Source organism: Argentina silus, assembly GCF_951799395.1.
Source record: "Argentina silus genome assembly, chromosome: 18".
NCBI classification, from domain to species: Eukaryota; Metazoa; Chordata; class Actinopteri; order Argentiniformes; family Argentinidae; genus Argentina; species Argentina silus.
The window spans coordinates 3225380-3248142 of NC_139672.1; the positions used below are offsets into that span (position 1 = coordinate 3225380).

The 22763-nt window shown below is 46.7% G+C and overlaps 4 protein-coding genes across 4 annotated transcripts; 2 read left to right on the forward strand and 2 right to left on the reverse strand.

Annotated features, from left to right (window-relative positions):
* Positions 1-306: 306 nt before the first annotated feature.
* Positions 307-8305, reverse strand: LOC310819172 (uncharacterized protein; the record flags this gene model as incomplete). Its single annotated transcript, XM_083690416.1, has 13 exons — positions 7639-8305; positions 7349-7451; positions 7001-7145; positions 6653-6735; positions 6368-6475; positions 5989-6107; positions 5531-5702; positions 5163-5260; positions 4733-4795; positions 3705-4448; positions 3168-3385; positions 2188-2897; positions 307-2065 (listed from the first exon to the last, which is right to left on the reverse strand). Exons 1-13 carry the CDS (start codon positions 7724-7726, stop codon positions 307-309), a joined length of 4410 nt encoding a protein of 1469 aa, XP_083546542.1. The 5' UTR covers positions 7727-8305.
* Positions 8306-9668: 1363 nt separating this feature from the next.
* On the forward strand, positions 9669-11978 carry LOC310818778 (uncharacterized protein). The gene is made up of 4 exons (XM_083689810.1): positions 9669-9960; positions 10195-10325; positions 10434-10548; positions 10697-11978. The coding sequence occupies exons 1-4, from the start codon at positions 9750-9752 to the stop codon at positions 11821-11823; spliced, it is 1584 nt and encodes a 527-aa protein (XP_083545936.1). The 5' UTR covers positions 9669-9749; the 3' UTR covers positions 11824-11978.
* Positions 11979-12235: 257 nt separating this feature from the next.
* Positions 12236-14637, forward strand: LOC310819022 (uncharacterized protein). The gene is made up of 2 exons (XM_083690211.1): positions 12236-12569; positions 12904-14637. The coding sequence occupies exons 1-2, from the start codon at positions 12302-12304 to the stop codon at positions 13911-13913; spliced, it is 1278 nt and encodes a 425-aa protein (XP_083546337.1). The 5' UTR covers positions 12236-12301; the 3' UTR covers positions 13914-14637.
* nectin4b (nectin cell adhesion molecule 4b) lies at positions 14287-22009 on the reverse strand. Its single transcript, XM_083690210.1, has 12 exons — positions 21506-22009; positions 20352-20549; positions 19579-19746; positions 19005-19283; positions 18700-18817; positions 16850-17001; positions 16507-16550; positions 16152-16318; positions 15734-15809; positions 15437-15496; positions 15134-15328; positions 14287-14950 (listed from the first exon to the last, which is right to left on the reverse strand). Exons 1-12 carry the CDS (start codon positions 21564-21566, stop codon positions 14651-14653), a joined length of 1818 nt encoding a protein of 605 aa, XP_083546336.1. The 5' UTR covers positions 21567-22009; the 3' UTR covers positions 14287-14650.
* Positions 22010-22763: the final 754 nt, after the last annotated feature.

Below are 22763 nucleotides of genomic sequence, written 5' to 3' on the forward strand. Positions count from 1 at the left end.
ACTCACACAGACACACACACACACACACACACACACACACACACAATACAACACCTGGTATTTATGACTGATAAGTAATCTGGTAAAACAAAAGGTTAAAATAGTTGTTATTATTATTAAACATTGAGTTTATGCATAGGTTTTCAAGGCCTATAACTTAGCAGAACTCCAAACAGAATCTCCAAGCAGAATATTACAGGCCAAATTAGAAAAATATAACTACATTTAAAAAAACAGGTCCAAACAGGTCCATTTATAACTGAATGAAAAGCGTATGACCATACAATATCCATTTCCACTTCCATCTTATTGTATTTCAAATCCTCTCTCTTTCTGTTTCTCACGGTCACAACTCTCTTTCTCCCTCCCTCGCTTGATCGTCTCCATGGCAACAGCTTTGTCAAAACACATACTCACGGGACTGTTTCTCACCACCTCTCTCACTCCGCCCCCCTCCCCATCTCTCCTCCTCTCTCGCTCTCCTCCCCCTCCCTCTCTCTCACAGACTGGTGCTTCCTCCGCGTCTCTTGGCTTATCGCTGTCTTGCTCTCCGCATGCCCTCCGTGCCCTCCCCTTCTCTCTGTCTGCCTCTATCCTCTCTCTCTGTTGCTGCTGTTGTCTGAGGCTCAGAGCAGTTAGCCTGCAGTGCTGCGGCTTGGGTGGAACTACTGGCACTGATTTCGCCTGGTACACTTTAGGGGCTGTTTGTTTAGACGTGACCAGCATTCTCCCCTGCCCTTTTTCACTATCTCTCTCCCCCCTCTTCTCCTCCCTCTTCTCCTCCCTCCAGTCCTTGGAGTTCACCCTGATCTCTTGCCGTTCTTCCTCTCTTTCCTCTGTCATCTGCTCTGTCTTTTCTTTCTTTTCCGTCTCTCCATCATCGTTATCTAGCTCTGTTGAGTTGCTTTCCTCTGGCTCTTTTTGGGGCGCCAACACATCTCCGTGTCCATCCCTGATTACATTATTCACTTGGATCTCTTGATCTCCCCCCCCATTCCCCTCCTCTACACTGCCTCCCTTAATTTCTCTTCTCTCTATAATTGGCTGTGCCTTTGGTTCATTTCCTGTCCCTGTCTTGCACTCTTCCTTGACAATCATTCCTTCATCCCCCTCTTCCTTCCATTCCTCTGGTACCCCCATCTCTTCAACTGCCATGCTCTCTTCCTCTTCCTCCATCTCTTCCGTTATGACTTCCTTTTTTTCTCCTTCATCCCCCTCTCTCTCTTCTTTGACCTCTACTTTATCCTCCATAACGTCTCTCCCCTCAGTCTCACCTTCGCTCTCATCCTTTTCTTTCTCTTTCTTTTCCTTGTGCCCGCTCTCTCCACTTCCAATCATTTCAGCTATGGCATCCTTATCTTCTAAGCTCACCTCTCTACAAACTGCCTCTTCCTCTTTGCCCTCTCCTCCCAACTCCTCTTCTTCCTCTGCCTTGTGCGCTTCCTCTTCTTCAATCTCTCCCCCTTGCTCCCTCCCCTCAACCCCCTCCTCTTCCTCCTCTGTGTCATCCCTCTCCTCCACTAGCTCTACTTTTCCCATTTCTCCCTCCCCCACAGTTCTCATCTCTTCTACCTCTTGTTTGTTACATTCTCCCCCATTTCCATCCTCTTCTCTTTCCTCCATTTCTTCCTCTCCCTCTTCCCTCTCACCCTCTCTCTCCCTCTCAACACTGTCTTGGGGCTCCTCTATTGGGCTTTCAGGTGAATCCTGGATTACATCCTCAGATGGCACATTGACCATTGTGTCTGACTCAGCAGCACTGGGAACTCTAGGACAACTTTGAGGAATGTGAACTTGGGAATCTTCTGATTCCATTCCACTCAGTGTATCACCATGGTTGCCTTCTAAGCTTCCATCTTCGTCATGGTGATTCTCTAAGACTTCTTCGACAAGCAGGGGAGCTCCAGGGTCCACTGTCTCTTGGTCTGCGGTTCTCGGCAGTGAGGACTCCTCAAAGTCAGTTGTTGATGGTGCTGAAGTGAGACCACTGTCATTGTCACCTGGGGCTGCATCCTCTTCTATGATGCTGGACTCAACTGAGTGGCTAACATCCTCTGTCTCGATGCTGCAAAGTAAAGAAAAAATACATTTTAGATATCTGTAATAAAGGACAATGGATACATTTATCCTGATATCTAAGTCTATGATGTTGTACTTTGATTCATTTTATAACCAGCCTTCGGTTACCTTTGCATGCATGTATTTGTCAGGATCTCTGCTAGGTCTTTCTCCTGGTTGTCTGTATCCTCTTCAGCAACCTCCTCCTCCACCTCCTCCATCTTCTCCATCTTCCCCTGTCCATCTTCATCTTCAGCTGGGCTCTGCTCTTGTCCCAATGGCTCCCCTGCGGGGTCACTACACTCAGAGGAATCAGTGTCCAAGTCCTGAGACATGCTTTTCACCTCAGAACCCTGAGACTGCTCAGCGGGAATTCTGTCAACAGTGGTGCTGTCCAGTGGTTCTGATGGCACAGAAGACAGGGACAAGTCGTTCATCGTGTCAGTGATAGGTCCAGTCCAGGTCAGTCTGTTGAACTGCAAACTAGACGGCAGACTTTTGTAGAACATGTCATCGTCGTCCTCGTCAGTCTCGTAATTGTCTTCATCTTCCTCATCGGTGGAGGATAGAGCGGCGGTGAAGGGCGGGGTCATCATGAAAGGCAGGCTGAGGGATTTGTTGGGTCGCCCGTACTGATTGGTGGTGAGCGGCCTGTGTAAGGGCACCTCGGTCTTCTTCGGTGTGCTTGTCTCTGTCCTTGTTTGGGGTCCCTCTGTGGCTCCAGCAGGAGGCCGTGCAGAAAGTTGTGGTCTTTCAAGTGAGGGAGTCCGAGATATTTGCTCCACCATGTCCTCGTAGTCCTCCTCGTGAAACGGAGGTTCCACAGAGAACTCGTGCATCTAGGAGGGAGAGAGGAGGACAGGGAAGAGAGACAGGTAGAGAGGATAAGAGCAAGGGTGGGGTTGAAGGGGATTTTTAGGGGTGAATGAATACATTCATTTGTGTGCATTATCTTACTCTCTCTCTTTCTCTATATCTCTCGTTCCCTGTCTCTCTTTGTCTCTCTCTCTCATTCTCTCTCTCTTTCTCTCTCTCTCTCTCTCTCTCTCTTGCTATTACACACACACACACACACACACACACACACACACACACACACACACTCATACCTGATTGGAGGCACTGCTGTCCATGAGGTCCAGGAATCCGAAGGTGTCCTGGAAGTCCAGTGGACAGTCCTGGTCCTCTTCGTACTCCTCTGTCGGATCTGGGAGGTCTGACTGCTCCACCACACCCTGACCTCCAGACACAGCAGCTGGGCCTGACAGTTCACTGACACCTGATGCATCCAGGACCTCCAGGCTGATCTCAAGAGAGCCTTTCATATCTAAGAAGGAAGGGTAGGATTAGCGCTTTGAATGTAATGTATTGTATGAGAAGTGCTTCTTGAATTTTGCTTATTGAATATTGTTATCATATGTTGAGTTGTGTCAATTGAATTGTCAATTACAGCATTTCCACAAAGTCACCACATTCAGATCAGTTGCAAGCATACCAGTACTGTTACGGTTGTACTTATTAGATAGTTATAATATGCCATTTAGCTGATATACATTATATATAGATTATACATATATACATAATTACAATGTTATTACTACCTGTATGATTATTATTAATAAAAAAGAATCAATATTGAGACTCGCCCATGTATTCCCCTTCTTGATCCTCCATATCATTTTCCTCCTGGTCGTTGTCATGGTTTTCTCCCCCCTGCCCCCCACCCACCTCTTTCGTCTCCTGTACTGGCATCGGCACACAGTCTACATGCACTGTCTCTCCTCTCTCCTCCTCCTCTTTCTCTCTCTCTCCCTTTTCTTCAATCTCCTCGTCCTCCTCCACGCCATTTCTCCCACTCTCCTCCCTAACCTTCGCCTCTCTGCTCTTCCCTCCATCCCTCTCATCCTCTTTCACATCCTTCCTTTTGATGTGTCTGTTCCCTTCTTCCAGCCTCTCGCCCTCCCCTCCCTCCTCCCTTTCCCCACTCCCCTGCCCTCCTCTGTGGTTGACCTTGTCCCCGCCGACCCCCTGGAGCACCCCGAAGGCCAGTCCAGATGTGATATGAAGGGGGACGGTGACGGAGAAAGGTCCAGATATGTGAATCCCTGCCCGCCGGTCTGCTTTGTTGGAGAGTCCAGGGGATCTGGACTGGGTCTGCAGGACCTCGGTACTGGTGCCCCCGCCTCCAGGGTCCAGACGACTGTAGACACCCTGTGTCCCTCCACCCCCGCTCACTACACTCACACTAGCCCCTCCTCCCCTACGATATGTCACCGCGTACCCACTGCCTATGCCACCACCTGATGGCCCACCCTCCGCAGCCCCCTGGAGGGTGGGAGATGGGATAGCCAGAGGGGATGTGTGGGATGAAGGAGGTGGTTGTTTGGATCCTGGAGAGGAATGGTATAGTAGGTTCATATGAGTCTACACATGGATAAACAAGGGCTTTCAAAAATTATCTTGACTTGTAATGAATACAAAAATAAAATCCCTCAGCTTTAGCATTTTGCAGCCATGGGATTCATGCATGAGTTATTCTGCAATAACAATTCATCAAAATAAAACATCATAGAGTACAACAAACCCCTTCCACCATAATATCAGAAAATATAGAGAGATCAGAGAGAGAGAGAATGAGAGAGATTGGGTGAACAATAAGGAGGAGGTGGTGCACCTTCATAGGGCGCAGAAAGGGAGTCCATGCTCTTGGCTGGTCTCAGGTGTGGTTTCTCTTTGTCTACAGAGCAACAGAGAGGTGGAGGAAGAATGAACCTCATGCGGGTCATATGAATCATACCCATAGCAAAGCCATGCATTATGACATGAAAGAGAGTGATCATGTCAGTGTTAGTGAGGTAGAAGAAGGAGGAGTGTGTGTGTGTGTGTGTGTGTGTGTGTGTGTGTGTGTGTGTGTGTGTGTGTATGTGTGTGTATGTGCCGTGTGTGTGTGTGTGTGTATGTGCCGTGTGTGTGTGTGTGTGTGTGTGTGTGTATGTGCCGTGTGTGTGTGTGTATGTGTGTGTGTATGTGTATGTGCTGTGTGTGTGTGTGTGTGTGTGTGTGTGTGTGTGTGTGTGTGTGTGTGCGTGCGTGAGAGTACATACCTTTGCCAGAGTTCTTGTGCCTGCGTCTTGGATCATGGAGTCTACCGCCTAAATTGAAGATGGACTTCCACTTCCTGCCCTTGAGAGATCCTTTCCTCCTAAAGAGGAAAAAAATACCTCATCAGAAAAACTCGGGCCCCTGTAGCACCTCACCACCTATAGATTTCTACTACTACCACGATTACTGATCATTATCATCATCATCATCATCATTATATCATCATTATTATGACCATTATCATCATCAATCATCATCATCATCATTATTATCACCATCATCATCATCATCTTCATCATCATTGTATTGTTGATAATTTTACATAGGTTGTCATAGTAACATAGTATCCATGTTTTGGTCAGGGCTTTACTTGTCTATAGAATCAATGATGGCATGGTAAGGTCGTATAGGGAGGGGGCCGTCCCCCGGACTGATGTTCCCGTAGTTGCATGAGCTCTGGAAGGGGATGGGGCGGAACAGTTCCTCCTGGCCGGGCAGGATGGAGGGGGATGGGAGGGACTTCCGTCGCTCGATGGGAGTACCTTCAGGGGGTGAACAGTCACAGCTGTCATCGCAGTCACAGTGCTACATGGAGATTGCCAACCCAACGGGATGGATAGGGGGGCAGAAGAGGAAACCAGGAGAGGCTGGTGGAGGTAGAAATCGGGCTCATTGTAAATGCTCATTGTAATGCATGGAATGGAATGAGTGTGTTTGTGGAATGAGGAACGGTAACAAACAAATTCCTCATTCCATTCCATGTACTGTATTACAATGAGCCCGTCCTCCGATTTTTGACTCCAGCAGCCTCTCCTGGAGGAGACATACCTAGGTTAGGAAACAGCTGAGGAACATGGGTGAGGATGAACTCCACGACGATGGACTGGACCCTCACTTCCATGAAGGCTGCTGTACCGTTAAAACCTGAAGACTCAATGTCCTTCGACCTGCAAAAAGCCTCAGAGAATTACACACTGGACAACGTGTCCTCCCTGTACCATTCTTCCTTTTATCTTCAAATAGGATTAATTAATACACTTGTTCATATCTCTCTCTGACCCACACGCAAGCACAAGCACAAGCACGCACACACACACACGCATACACACAGACACACGCACACACACACACACACACACGCACACACACACACACACACACACACACACACACACACACACACACACACACACACACACACACACACCTGAGAAGGTTAGGGGCCCACACAATGGCAAGGTTCCTGGAATGCATGTTGGTGTGAGAGGAATGAGAAGCCATCCTGACAAGATGACGCATCAGAAACTCCAGAGTCCTGAAAACATTGAGCAGGAAAGAATGGGTGCAAGGACACATAGAATGGATGGAAGCATAACAATTGACCCCCAGCTCAAATCTAATGGTTGCATTTAAATATGGACATTAAGTTAATTAAATATGGACATTAAGTTAATTGTCACACTCCCCTGTAGTATATAGGTCATAGGTTTACTTGTAATGGGGAGCAGGTAATTCTTTCAGCACATCCTTGATCTTCACTAGCCTCTCGTCCTCCATTTGCAAGTTCACAGCTTCCTGAGGGTGAAGGGGTGTGAGAGGTCGTTAGAGAAAGACCAGTTGAAGACACACGGTCTAGGCCTACAATGCATGCTACAGGGGAGGCTGGTGGAGGTAGAAATCAGGGGACAGGGCTCATTATAATCCATGGAAGGGAATTATATGTCCTCCTCCGACTCTGATTGCACCTTCCACCAGCCCCCAATGGTATGCCATCTACTTATGTGTCTACATATGGATCTGTATGACTGTCAAAGTCTATGGAGAGGAGACAGGCACCCACAGCAAATTTGTCGTAGAGCTGGTATGTGAGAAGGGGGTTGGGCAGCTCTCTGAAGTAGGCCTTGCAGAGACCACTAACACAGTGGATGTCCTGCAGGTAGACATCCTTGTTGAGATCTGGGGTCCCCTCGATGTCAAACTCACCCCTGTTTACGGAGGAAGAAGATACATGTCACTGCTCTGATACACACACACATACACACACACACACACACACACACACACACAGACATGCATACACACACACACGCGCGCGCGCGCACGCACACACACACACACACACACACACCCAGCCACCCACCCACCCACACACACACACACACACACACACATACACACACAGACCTACCTTAGTTTCTGTGTGTTGGATGACACCCCAGATAACCTGTAGATCCCATCTACAACCCCATGCTCTTCGATGAACTCACTGCAGCTTTGCAGCACTTGAGGAACTGAAAGAGATCCATAATATATATATACGTTATCCATAATATGATCAATAAAATAATAAGATCCATAATATATCTGTCAAGATACTTAACAGAATCGAAAAGGAATAAGCGACTATTATTGAACCAACTGGCATTGAGGACATTCTAATCAAAGGAAAACTGATAAAAGGAAAAACTTGTGACTTACTCTCCTGACAGGTTGCAGCCAGGTGCTCCAACAGGTCACAGCCAAAAACCTTGTCTTTGTTCCCGACTTTCTTCCGGACTCTCCGCATCTCTTCTTTTCTTCTCCTCCTCCAACCCCTCTCACATCCAGCCCTGAGGTAAACACTGTGTGTGTGTGTGTGTGTGTGTGTGTGTGTGTGTGTGTGTGTGTGTGTGTATGTGTGTGTGTGTGTGTGTGTGTGTGTGTGTGTGTGTGTGTGTGTGTGTGTGTGTGTGCGTGTGCGTGCGCGTGCGTGTGCGTGTGCGCGTGCGTGTGTGTGTGTGTGTGTGTGTGTGTGTGATTTATGTATGTATTTCCTGTATGAATTGGCTAACGATGACGTGATTATGTGGATTTTACATACATTTCCAATGTGCTTTAACTATTTCACACTGTTCTTCAATGCATCTTGTTGTGTTTGATTATTTGACTCTGTTGTGCAGTAGTTTGTTACACAGAATGGCGTTTTATGGCATTGTGCTCTGTCATGCTGTTTTGAGTTGTGTCGTATATGTGTGTGTTTGTGAGTGGCACTCTGCAAAGCAAAACCCATGCAGCAAAATCATGTTCTCAAGATGCATATGCCAACAGATATGCCAACACAAATGCGACAAACTCAACTCAAAAAAACGGTGCATTGCAGAATCTCCACCATGCTTCACTCTCTTCACTTCCCCCGTTCTCATTTCTCTTCAAAGAAATAAACAGGCCACACCCTTCACCCCCAGTACTCCCAGTACTACTCTCAGTAGGGATATTTAGATTCAATCACGCTACGTATTTTTCTGCTGACAGACTGGCACCCCTGAACCCCAAAACTACCAAATCTGCCTGGTTGACAATGTCCCTCTCCTATCCTCTCCTCCCTGGCTGCTTGCCTGCCTGTCTGTCGCGGCCATTGTGGACATCGTACTGTAGCGGAAGTCACAATCTGTATGCTGACTGTAGCAGTAGGCCCTTCGTGTAGCTTAAAGCCCCTCAGTCTGACCCCACCTCTCCATCCCTCTGACCCCTACCACCCCACCCCTTCATCCTCTCTCCCTCGTACTCCTCCGCTGGTTAAAAAGTGACCTAAAGGGTGAAAATAAGATTAAGAAAGAGTACGAAAAGAGTGTAAGACTGTTCCTACCTTCACCCTGCACCGGCACAAGTAGTGGTAGCTAGCAATGACGCAAGAAACCACTAAACTTCCCCTGTTGACTTCCTGAGTGTCACCCTCTCTCTCTCTCTTTCTATCTCGTGTTCTCTTTCTGCACATCTCCCATGTTGAGACGCCTCTGTTGAATAACATATCAATGAGCAAGTCAATCAGATCATCTATACTGTACATGGTGTTTCGCTGATTTTGGTGTTTCGCTGATTAGTCTCAGCGCAATTCACTTCAACAAATGCACTGTAGGCCTAAGATAAGATCCAATATGATGTGTTTTAGTCTAGCCCAATATTCACACAAGGGAAAACTATCATCTAGTAACAGTATTGGGGTTGGTTCACTCGTGTTGGTCTATAACAGAGGGTGTTGAAGTACTGCAGGCCCATGGTATCTGGTACTGAATGGGTTTTTAGTCATCAGAGCATCATCTGCTGAATACACAATATAGGTATTACTGATTATTGGTTAAAAAAAAACACATTAAGCCTGATGATAATGATCAAGGAGATACAAGGTTTATTTGTCAATCAGGATGATTAAAGCCAAGATGGGCAGGGCTATGCAAACTTGATTGGTGGAATTATTGGATGAATGTTTTGCTTATTTTTCTGATACGGTACTTGAATATAAATGCCACCATGTTCAGAAATCTGTATCTGAGGCCTGTTGCAAGTGGACGCGTTCATGATAGGGACTAGGGTGTGTCCTCTATTCCCATGTATACAACAAAATACGGGCGGTTATAGTCCAACATTTACGGTAACAGTGATGTCACAGGTCGAACGGAACGGAAGGGGCATTGCGCACGCATTTTCCACTTGAAACAAAAATAATACTCATTGGTGCCGTTTATTGTTAACATATGTGCACTTCGCAGTATAGAATAGTCAGTTAAATAGGTCGATTTTATTTTATTTTTAAGACTCGGTTTTTTGGCAAGATGTCCTGCAGTTTTCAGTCACAGTTGGTGTCCATTATGGAGGTATTAGCTAAAGCAGCAGTTGCCGAAATAAACAAACGTGTCGATGACAGCTGTGCAATTTTACGTCTGGAAATGACCCAAAGCCAGCGAGATATTGATGTCCTGAAAAAGAGATGTCAAACGATGGAGATTGAGCTAAGGAAGACACGGGGCCGGGCGAGGAGAAAAGGTACACCAAAGAAACAATGTTTCATGTATGGAGTACAATATGCATCTGTTCAGTGAGTGTTATTATGGTGTACCTTTTGGATTCCCATGCACAAGAATGCTGAAAGTAAATAGCTTGGTATAGAAACGCTCGCATGATTATTACATTGTTGTAATCACATGCTTATTACATAATGAATAAAGATGTGGATCCGAATTTGTGAAGATTCAACCTCAACCATCATTGTTTCTTCAGTTTTTTACCCGATGGCATCAGAGAGATTTCCTCATCCAGTCAAGATTGTTTTGAACAAGGAGAGGAGCACCTCACTGTTGAGAGATGGAGAGATGGCTGCCGAAGGGGACTCTCTACTCACGTCTGCCAAGGTATTGTATTGTATTTATTGTAAGGTAGTTCACGTTATTGCAACTTTAATTTGTGTATGAAATGTTGTGTGAATCACTCCTACTCATAACCTCAGTCCCATGTCACAGTCTGCAGACGTGGAGCAGAGTGCTGTGAAAGAGTCCATTCTGATCAAGGTGGAGACGGCTGAGGAGGACGTGTGGATCACTGACCCACCGGTGGAGCTGAGGATCAGTGAAGTGGGTGGGTGACACAGACAGACAGACAGACGCACGCACACACACACACACACACACACACACACACACACACACACACACTCACACACTCTCTCTCTCACACACACACACACACATCTTTTTTCTAATCATGCATTACTGTGTTTATTCAGTGTCTGGTGCCAAGACTGGGCCGTCATCATCCTTTGGGCAGCAACATTGCGACGAGGACTTTAACACACAACCCATACAGGCTGAGGACTCGATGGAACATTACCTCTCTGCTGACACACCGGAGGACCCGGTTACACTGCTCCCTCCTATAGAGACCTCTGAAGTTCTCACCGGTCAGCTCCGTCCACGTGAGGGTGATGATGGTGGACTAGAGCTTGTGGTGAAGGATGAGAAGGAGGAGGAGCCGGATCAGAGCACTGGCCTGGACGTGTCTGACCAGTTTGTCATGAACGAGGCGGAGAAGCACCTGTGGTCCTCCAATCCAGGCACTGACCCGGGTGATCCTGTTTTCTCATACACCACGGAGCAGTACTCTCAGAATCTCTCCATATTCCCCTCTCACAGTGGACTGTCTATGACTGAAGACCCAGGGCCATCGATTCACTCTATAGGGAATCCACAAGCTAACATGAACATCCATACAGCAGCAGCACATGTGAAGAGACATACCAGGACATTGAGGGATGAACCCAGACAGCAGACGGTACACATCCCAGATGGCCAGAGCAACGACAGAATGAACTCAATCGATGAAAATAGTTTAGCTCTCCAGCCCAGGCAGCATCAGTACCGGGCCACAGAGACAACCATGAGGGTGAGTGAGTGCATGACCGGGTCGACCCTGGCCACCTCCACCTCCACCTTCTCTGGCTACAGCCTGAGCCGCAGCAGCTTCAACATAGCCAAGCGGATGAGGTCCCAGTGGAGGTCGGGCATGGGCGAGAGGAGATTCAACTGCACGTTCTGCGGGAAGAGCTTCATGCGTTTCAGCCAGCTCAAGGAACACCTCAGGAGCCACACCGGGGAGAAGCCGTACACCTGCGAACAGTGTGGGAGGAGCTTCACCAAACAGTGTAACCTCATCAGGCACGCGGTGGTCCACAGTGGGGAGAAGCCCTACGAGTGCACGCAGTGTGGGAAATGCTTTACCCAGCGCTCCAGTCTGAAGTCACACCAGAGGACTCATGAAGGGGAGAGTGCGTCCGTGTCACTGCACACAGCGCCGGCGTTCCCTGCAGATCCGCACACAAGTTTGATGTTGTCTCAGGCAAGATGTTTCAAATGATGGAACGAAAACATCAGGCCATATGTTTGGAAATTTGCCATGATTTGTGCACATTTCAGTGAAACGGTTCGGAAAATGTAGAAGTTATAAGGTAGACTACAGTAGAGATTTTGGACATTTAGGTCATATTGTTGTGTGACCTGTGAAATTGAAAGTTTGACCATAAAATCTGTATTTATTTGTAACAAAACAATGTGTATTTCTACGAAGTGATACTCAATAAAAAATTTATTGATTGGAAGAGTCAAACGCGTTTTCTGATTTGCTCTCTGCAGACAGGCGAAACTGTTAATACTGTAATATAATGTCCTAGTATGAACACCGTAGACACCATTTCCAATACGTCACCACACGCTCCTCCCACTTAGATTTTTTACGGAAATGTATTGTCCAGCATCTGAATACCATTTTTTTCTGACCAAACAAACAATAGCATTATACTTAGATTCACTATTATAACGTTTACTAGCTAGGTGAGATGTTGTTCCAGGAAAATATGACGAATTGCGTGACTTTTCAAACCAAATTAGCCTCCGTTATGGATGTCTTAGCCAAAGCTGCGGTGGCAGAAATAAGTAAACTGTTCGATGACGGGTGTGCTATCTTACGCTTGGAAATGTGCCGAAGAGAAGATGAAATTGCAGCTCTGAAAAGAAAACTATTGATTATGGAAAATGAACGACAGTCCCTTAGGTCAAAAGCGCAAGAGGGATGCCTGTCACCCTCGTCTTCCAGCAGAAGAGAGGGTAAGCCAGCGAATAGTGCTGAGATCTATATGAAACGTACAACTGTAGTAGCCTACAAAGGCTGTGTCAGCATCAAGGTTAATTCTTGGGGAAAGTATCCAGATGTGCAATAAAAAAACACAAATCAAAGAATGGCATTCATGTCATGACAAGCCTACAAAATCACCCCAGCCTCTGTGACTGGTGTCATTGTTGACCCTCTCAACTCAGTGCCCATCTATAGGGTTTCCACTGTGAATCTGATAGGTGTCAGTGTCAAATTGATCAGCTTCATAATTACATATCCTACTTAAGACACATTATCATGAATAACCATATAAACCTCTAATTTCAGGGGCCAACAACAGGGTGTCGGATGAGGATTCTGCCAAGAGAACTTTAACAGAGCAGAATCATTCCAGAGCGAAAGCCAACCCACCAGCAGACGAACAACCACATCAGAACACACCACCACAACCACCAGCGGAGGCAGCAGAGTGTCTCAGGGACACACACCAATCTGGACACAGGGAGGCGGGCAGCGGCAGTAGTAATCAGCGAGTAGTGAAGATGGAGCAAGGGGAAGAGTACGAAGTCCAGCCTCTTCATCAGTCAGAAGGTGAACCTGGTACAGAGGGTCCAGATCACGAGACATCCGAGTGTGTGATGGATGAGAGCGGGAACCGCCTTTGGTCGCCCGACACAGAGAGGCACAGCGACACCGAGGATGCAGACTGCCCTTATGGCACAGAACAATATCCACAGGGTCTAGACACCACAGACATCGAGCTCATTCAAAACGCACTGGAAGGTCTCGACGGCAATCCGTCGTCGGAGATCGGCTACATTAACACGCTGATGAAGGAAGAGATGAGAGTGCAATCTGTTTGGAGTGAACGGAGAAGGACCCCAGAAGATTCTGGTCAGGCACAACCAGGACAGCACAGAGGGCAGACCCAGGTGCATCTCGAGATAAGGCAGGACGGGACTACAACCACCAGACTGGGCTCAGACAAACAGACAGCGTTCATAGGAAGTGCGGCACACTTCAATCATGACTGGTTGAACAACAGATTCTCCCTCTCCGCAAACGGGTTAGGGTACGGTTTCAACGTGGCGGCGGTGGCCAACACCATGAGAACTCGAGTGAGAGAGAAGTGGTTCGTCTGCTCCTTCTGCGGGAAGAGCTTCGATCGGGTCAGTCACCTGGAGATGCACCGACGGATCCACACGGGAGAGAAGCCGTACACGTGCGTCACGTGCGGGAGGTGTTTTGCACAGAGGAGTAATCTCCGGTCGCACCAGCGGATTCATTCACAAGGACTTCAGGAAAAGACTTCCTTGTGGTCATCTTCACAACCATAGGACACAGCAGCTGGGGAGCCTACAATAAGACACACAACCTCATTGACAACACTTTCTAGATCAGCGGGGGTAGAAATCGGAGGACAGGCTCATAGTAATGCATGGAATGGAATAAGGAATGTGTTTGACAGCATTCCATATTCCATTCATTACAATGAGCCCTCCTCTGATTTCTACCTCCACTAGCCTCCCCTGTTCTGAGTAGATAGGAAATGAGAGAAGAGCCATCCAGGGTATGACCTTAAAAGAGAGTGTTATCAAGAGGTGGATATCCATCCTCATTCTGTTACTGTTTGCTAAAGACTAACACATACGATAATAAAGACTAATGGTGGCCGTGCTTTTATCAATGAATATACTTTTACGAATAAACTTTATTACAAATACACAGTGTTGCCTTTACATTTATGGGACATAAACACATGAAAATAACATTACAAAAGTACGTTTAGGATCAAATGACGGCACACAGACATTTCATAAGTGCACAATGCAGTAGAAGGTTTACAGTTCATAGTGGCAACAGAGTAACGACACACGAGAAGACAATGGCTGCAGAAAAATGAAGAACATAAGTCAACCCCAAACACGGGAATGAATGTGAGCATGTGGGAGCCAAAACCTCACATCTCAGTCCATGACTTTATCCATGTATAATGTGTGTAGTGTTCAGTTCATTGGAGTAACAGGCCTCTTTTGACCTTTGACCCCCCCCCCCCCCCCCTCCCAAAAATGGTCTAGAGGATCTGTCCTTTAGAGTGTAGGAGGATGGCGTTGGAATGTTGTTTGGGCCGCAGGAATCCGTTACTGTAGTGGAAGTGGTTGGAGAGTGCTTCTGAGAGCCGGTAGGAGCTGGCGTCTGTGTCACAGTTGCCCTCGTCACCCTCCAGGACCGCCTCTCGTTGGACCCACTCCTCCCCGTCGGTCACCCCCTCCCTTGGACCACCCAGAGGGGAAGGGGGGTCCTGGTCTCTGGGCCCACCACTACCATCCTGCTGGAGCTTCATGGGGACCAGAGAAGAGGGTAGGCCAGAGTCCTGACAGAGAGAAAGAAAAAAGAGAAACAGAGGGAGGGAGAGAGATGCACAGAAAGTCAGATAGATATTAAGAGAAATTAAAAACCAATAGGTCTGCGTATTCTTAAAAAAATAAATAAAAAAAAAGGTGAAGTGAATTTAAAAACTTCAACACCACCATTATTTTAAGACACAGATACACACCAGAGACATGTTGCTGCTCTTCAGGTAGGACTCCACTCTTTGTATACGCTCCTCCTTGTCTCTCGTACTCTCTCTGCCGTCGCGCCACGTGCCCTGGCACAGGACCGGGCGGCCCAGGTATTCCAGCTCTACTTCTTCAGCAGTCCCCCGCTTACCACAGAGGGTGGACTGGCTGCCTTTGTAGATGGGACGGTCCTAACGAAGGAAGTCACAATAGTCTGCTAATTAAACATCACTGATGACTGAATTATTATCCATGGTATCGGGCATTGTCGTAAGTTTAAAGCGTTGTTGAACTCTCACCTCGAGAGATAGAATGCTGTGTTTCATATTGCTGTCTCTAAGTAGGGTACCATTCTCAGCCTGGGGGAAGAGAGAGGGAAGGAGAGGAGTAGAGAAGAAAGGAAGGGAGAGGAGAAGAGAGAGAAAGAGATGGTCACATTAATTGACATTGACATGGAAATTGCATTTATACAAACAAGAGAATACTGTGTCCATTTCTGAGCAGATTTGTATTAAAGATACACTATACCAAACGGTATGTTTTGCTCTGCATTTGTGAATAGAATTGTACAGTATGTAATGTACTCTACTCTGTACCTGTCCTCTGAGGTCTGTGCCGACAGAGTTGAGTCCCCTGGAGGAGTTCTGTCTGGAAAGAGTGTTGATTTCCTCCCTGTGAAAGAGAGAGTAATAAAGGCACTGGTATTTGGGGGTGTACTAGCCCTGTTGTCTCCGTATGGAGGCCGGCCATATCAGGTCCAAGGGGCAGTGGAGACCGGTGGAGGTAGAAATCGGAGAACGGGCTCATTGTAATGCATGGAACAGAATAAGGAATGCTATCAAACACACGTGTTTGTACAAGTCCATAAACACACGTGTTTGATACCATTCCTCATTTCGTTCCATGCATCATAATGAGCCCCGTCCTCTAATTTCTACCTCCACCAGCCTCCACTGTCTACGGGTGTACTAGGCATAATAAAAGGGGAGGTAAATAAATCCTCAGTCAACTCACCTCCTTTCACTAAGCTCCATCGCCAACTTTCTGTTTTTGCGTGTGTGGTATCGGGTGACTAAGATGATGACGAGGACCATGGTGATGACCAGAACCCCAGCAGCCACGCCCACAGTGATCAGCAGCATGGTGGAAACACTGATTTTATCATCGCTGGTTTCCTGGGCCTGGATTCACAAATATCTTCTTCAGAAAACGAATATAACTTAAATATATAAACAACTTATTTATTATTAAGAAGATATTTCTGAAGTACAATTCCTAAATATCTTAAGTAATCAGAATTTTCTTGGGAACTTCTTCGATTATCTTAACGTTCCTCTTTAGACTAAAGGTAAGAAAAAATAGGAGGAACCTTTCGTGAATCCTGGTCAGGCTGCAGGAGACCTGGAGACTTCTCTGAGAGAGGAAGATGTGGGGAGAAGAGCGTAGATGACACAGTTATACAGAAATGTGTGCGCACACACTCACACACACACACTGACACACACAGACACAGACACAGACACACACCAAAGGTAACCTGCGGTTATGTACCAGATGTTTTTTTATTTGTACACTTCTTCCATGTCTGTATTTCTAGCGATGGTCACAGGGGGGCAGCAAATGTACATATAATAATCCCAGTGATAGGCTGCTACATTTTGCTGTGTTATGCTGCCTATGGTCCCAGCAGAATACAGAGGTACATTGCCTACCTGTGATTTTTATATCAAAGTCTGCTTTCCCTACTCCCACGACGTTCTCAGCCACACATTCATAAACACCGCTGTCTTTAAGTCTGAGGGCCTGGCCAAACACAAGCCTTCCTCCATCCACTGTCACGCCGTCTGGTAGAGCACCCCGCTTCCTGCAAATAGATAGAGAGAGAGAGAGACACACACACACACACACACACACACACACACACACACACACACACACACACACACACACACATTATAGGAAATGTACATGTTGCCATTACTCATGTAGTGTATTTGTTCACTTCTGGAAAAGCAGACTCACTACTTTCACAATGGCTATGAGGTAAGATGGTGCTCAGGGTAAATTCAAGTGAACTTCATGATTATCTTTCTTTAAAAACTTCAACATGATGCATTCAGTTTACCCTACACAGTTGAGCAAAGCTCTGAAGAGAACATCAGGCTGACGCGAACAATACCAGAAAACTAAAACAACTGGTCCGTGTTGTTGAAGGTGTCAAATACATTTCCGTCAGCTCAGGTTTACCACAAAGGAAAACCACTCAGTTGGATTCACTTCTAAAACCTGCTGGTTTACTGCTTGTCCCTATTGATCTGAACAGACAAATACTTGGGTTTAGGATTTGAGCCTGTAAAGTGTACAAGCGGGACCTACATTGTGTTTCTGAACAACTTCAAACATCGCAGGGGGGGTGGCCTTCCTGGGGGGCGGGGGTGTGTGTTTGTGTGTGTTTATGTGTATGTATGTATGTATGTATGTGTGGACTGTGTGTGTGTGTGTGTGTGTGTGTGTGTGTATATGTTTATGTGTATATGTATGTGTGTGTCTCTGTGTGTGTGTGTGTGTGTGTGGGGGGGGGGGGGGGGGGGGGGGGGGTTATAATGGATAGCCAGTGTCTGATCCAACTCCACTGAGAGGGGTCATGTTGCCCTAGTTTCTCTGTGGCTGGTACTGCTGCTACCTAAGCAGGGCAGGGGGGCCTCTCATGTTTCTGTTCTCAGCCCCACCTTCTAAGCAACCCTTCAAATCACACCACCAGAGATTAACATCTTACACTGAATACATGTTCGAATATAACACTGATAGATGGGGACACCAACACCAACCAATCAACAAGCAGCCAGGACCCCATTTATTTTCATTAAAAAGCTTTACTGTTATTTTAAGTTTCAGATGATGCAATACTTTGGGCAATTTTAAAAGCATTATCTCCCTAAATTACAGTATATCCCACTTCTGTTAACATTGACTCATGCATTTTTTGCATACTGCAATAAAGAATACTTAATTGTGTGTTCTGTCATTATTGTAATGCTCTGAGGAGAATCTTTAATTAAGTGCAGACCCTGTGTTTTAGAGTGCATTAGAGTGATACTTAAAGTGATGCACTATGATTAAGAGCTTTCGATACGTCTCCACTTCTTCCTCCCTCCCTCCCTCCCTCTCTCTCTCTCCCTCGTGTGAAAGGGTCTCCCTCCCGTTCTGTTTTCAGATTCTGCAACATGACACCATGCCTTTTATTCTATATTGAATTGAACAAAGAGAGAAAAGCTCCCTCCTCTCGTTGACACACTCTTCTTTGTGGTGTGTGTGTGTGTGTGTGTGTGTGTGTGTGTGTGCCTTGAGGCACATTGCCTTCACCCTGTATACACACTCCTGTATGTGTATAGCAGCTTAAACAAGACAGTATTACATTAGTCAAATAAATGCATAGTTTACACAGACAGCCAGACACACGCACACAGATAGCCAGGCACAGACACACAAACAAGCAGACAGACACAGCCACACAGATAGGGAGACACACAGACAGACAGACAGACCAGCAGACAGGTAATACCTGGTCCAGGTGATGTTCTGTGGTTTGGGGTTCCCTCCTGCCTCACACCTGAGCTCAGCCTTCTCCAGCCCCACAAACCAGTTGCCATCATAGCCAGTGACTTCTGCATTTGGGGGGTCTGTAACACAACACACATCAGTGAGAGGCTGGTGGCAGGTAGAAATCGGAGGACAGGCTCATTGTAATGTATGGAATGGAATGAGGAATGGTATAATTTGCAGTTGTATGCAGATCATGGATCAACTACTGAATATGGCCATCTAGTGCTAAAACTACCATGTTAACAGGTGTGGATAAAAACTCACAGTGCACAACCACATGATTACTAAGCCTGCGAGGGCTCTCCATGGAGGGGTGCCAGACCAGGCAGTCCAGCCTCTTCCCGTTCATGCCGCGGAGGGGATGCAGGGAGTAGTAGGTGGACACGGACCCACCCTCGAGGCTGCGGCTCTGGGACTGGCCTGGGAGGTCGGTGTCCCAGGACAGGCTGGGCGGGGGGCGGGCCACGGAGCGACAGGAAGCAGCCACACGGAAGGACTGGCCCTCAACCAGAACCACAGGGTCCAGAGAGGAGATGGGCATAGCTGGGGGGAGGAGAGGAGGAGAGGTTAGGGCACATGGAATATCATGTTCTTGAGTTAAATTGACCATGTTGATAAACTTCAGGCAATCTGAGTGGGTTCTGGGTTCCTTTGGTGATTGAGACCAACCAGTTATATTGATAGGATTAGTGATTTGCGAATTGATGATGATGATTACAGAAATAATAGTAGCCAAAGTCATTATCTAGGACTCTGGTGATAAAGTAACTACAGTGGTGTAATAGTTTGGAGAAGGAAGAGGAGGAGGAGGAGGAAGACAGGAGGAAGAGGGTCTTACTCCACACGGTGAGTGATATCTCTTTCTCAAAGTTCCCAGAGGGGAAGGTGCTGATTTTGCAGGTGTACTTTCCCTCATCAGACTCCTCAGTGCTCAGGATGACCAGAGCAGAGTTCGCTGTGGGGTTGCTGCTCTCAAACCTCACCCGCCCAGAGAAACGCCCAAACTCTGACAGAGAAAAACATAGATTATTTTCTGGTATATTGGAAACTAGACTAGACTAGGCATGGATGTTCCACCCTCCACAGATAAACTCTAAATGGCCTTTATTTATTCATAACCAAATACTATGCCATTATTGTGTGCCCCTCTGTGCAGTGTGTGTGTGTGTGGTTTACCTGTGTGCCCCTCTGTGCAGTGTGTGTGTGTGTGGTTTACCTGTGTGCCCCTCTGTGCAGTGTGTGTGTGTGTGTGTGTGTGGTTTACCTGTGTGCCCCTCTGTGCAGTGTGTGTGTGTGTGTGTGTGCCCCTCTGTGCAGTGTGTGTGTGTGTGTGTGTGTGTGTGTGGTTTACCTGTGTGCCCCTCTGTGCAGTGTGTGTGTGTGTGTGTGTGTGTGTGTGTGTGTGTGGTTTACCTGTGTGCCCCTCTGTGCAGTGTGTGTGTGTGTGTGGTTTACCTGTGTGCCCCTCTGTGCAGTGTGTGTGTGTGGTTTACCTGTGTGCCCCTCTGTGCAGTGTGTGTGTGTGTGGTTTACCTGTGTGCCCCTCTGTGCAGTGTGTGTGTGTGTGTGTGTGTGTGTGTGTGTGTGTGTGTGTGTGTGTGTGTGGTTTACCTGTGTGCCCCTCTGTGCGGTGGGCAGTGATGATCTGTTCCTTGGTACCGTCAGGCTGCTCCCTGGTCCAGGTAACCTGGACCACCTGCTCGTCCCCCTGGACCTGGAAGTGACATGGCAGCCGGGTCTCAGCCTCCGCCAGGGAGCGCAGAGGCGAGGGGGGAGGGGGCTCCACAAATCCACCCTGCACACACACCACTGAGAGAGAGAGAGAGAGAGAGAGAAACAGAGAGAGAGAGAGAGAGAGAGAGAGAGAGAGAGGGGGAAAGTGTGTGTGTGTGTGTGTGTGTGTACGTCGTGGGCACGTGCATGAGAAAAAGAGAGAATTGAGACAAAGTGGGTGAGAGGGTGTTAGAAAGTGATTCTTCACCATCACAAACAAGGAAATGCAAGAATGTTGCCCTTTGAAAGTTGAGGTCAACACACATCTTAGCGTCAATGATTGACTTCGCCCATTAATGATTACACCTGCAGATAAAGGACAGCGTGGGACGCACAACATACAAGCCTTCTGATTCCCCACGGCCACACAAGAACAAGGACACCCATCTCAGGTGCACTGACACACAGAGGAATGCAAACACACTTTTTCTCACACTTTGGGACTTATTCCTAGTCAACAGAAAACGGCACTGTTTGTGACCTATTTTCCTCCCAGGGGAAGAGGGAGAAATATACAGACACACAACTAGGGTTAATTAGTTCAACTACAGTGGATGTCACAATGTTGTCTTACTTGCTTTTCCTGTTCATGCCATTTACCTGAATCACATGTCGGTTTGGCAACAATAGGCCTACTTTTAGAACAACACATACATGATCAGTGTGTACTGTACACTTACTATAGCAAATACCTCTGACTAACACAGGTATTGCTTTCCAGGACGTGCCCCAAAACTCTCATATCTTATTCATTATTAATCATACAACAAGGAATGTATGAAGAAATAACCTGCAGGGTTTCCAAAGTAAGAATGTAACTCTACCACATTGCTGAGGAGACAGGAGAGAGCGTTCAACACTTGTCACCACTCCCTAGTATGCAACAAACACCCACCCAGATAAACAAACAGTACAAGGAAAGAAAAAACAAAAAGAAAAAAAAAAGTGTATTGTCAATTACCCAAAATAAATACAGAATTGTATTATCTTACCAATGGCCCATAGTTCCAACCACGCTGCCAACTGGCTCCTGTCCCAAACAGATAACTTCATCCCCTGGTACTTTGTCCCCACCACTCTGTCTCAACCCACGGACGCTCCAAACAATCCTTGAAAGTTTAACTGATTATTGCAAATCTAGTAGTATTACTAAAGCCCACGGTGGATCAATCCAGAACCAGGTAGAATATCCGAAATATGAATCCAAAGTTGAGTGTATCCGGTGTCACTATCAAAAACCAATCGTCACCATTTGTCCGCCCTGAAGATAGCGGAGCTCTCGGCGGCGACAGGTACGTAGGCTGTGCGTCAGGTGCGTTTGCCTCTTCCAGGTTTTGTACCTAAAAATCCCACGTGTATTATATCCGAGGCGTATTACTGAGTCTCTATTATTCTAAACATTTCACGATTAAGCCCATAAAGAGCTATAATGTTGACACCCTAGTTCTTCCATTTTCACTTCTACACCGCGGTGCCTGCATGGCACCTGGGAGGGACAGCCTACACCTGCTCTGGTGCGTCTCTCCGCCCCCTTTTCTGGTTCAGACACACCCCCTATTTAAAACACAACATTTTTACAGGTATATTTTACCATTGTTCAGACAATTAATTGACTAGGCAAAAATGCTTTATTTTATCAGACACGATGCAAAGCCATCAACAGGACACAAAAGCAACACAATTGCGCGCATGTTGTTATGAACGTCCAATTGCCATGTCGCAGGCATATTATTAAACTAATGACATATTATTCCCATTGGCACAGGCACATAGAGTACAGTTTTAGGGCCTACAAGCTTGGCCTAACATTCTTCCACTACACTACCCAGTATTAGGACAGATAGGCTACTGCCTTGCCTTTAAAAACACTTTATGTCTACGTCTCCTTTTTTTAAGTTGATTACCCCAGAGGAACATTTAGTTTACTAAAAAATACAGTTATTCCACGCATAAAGTAATTATTTTGTGTCTTGCAAATCAAGACCAGTTTGGATATCATATGTCAAGAAGACATCAGAAATGTGGATTTTTCAGATGGATGGAATACAATTGTGTTGTTGTCCTGGTGACTTCTTATTGCAGGGTGCCTTACAGGCATACAGCAGACTCCCTGTTTGAGTAGTTTGTTGTGACTGTGTTTTGAATACAGTTCCGTGGCCAGCAGCTATGTGTCTATGTAAATAGTGAGGGTCATAGAAACCCAGTGGTTCAGGTTCTATGTGTCTGTGATTACCCTGGTCTCTCTGCATC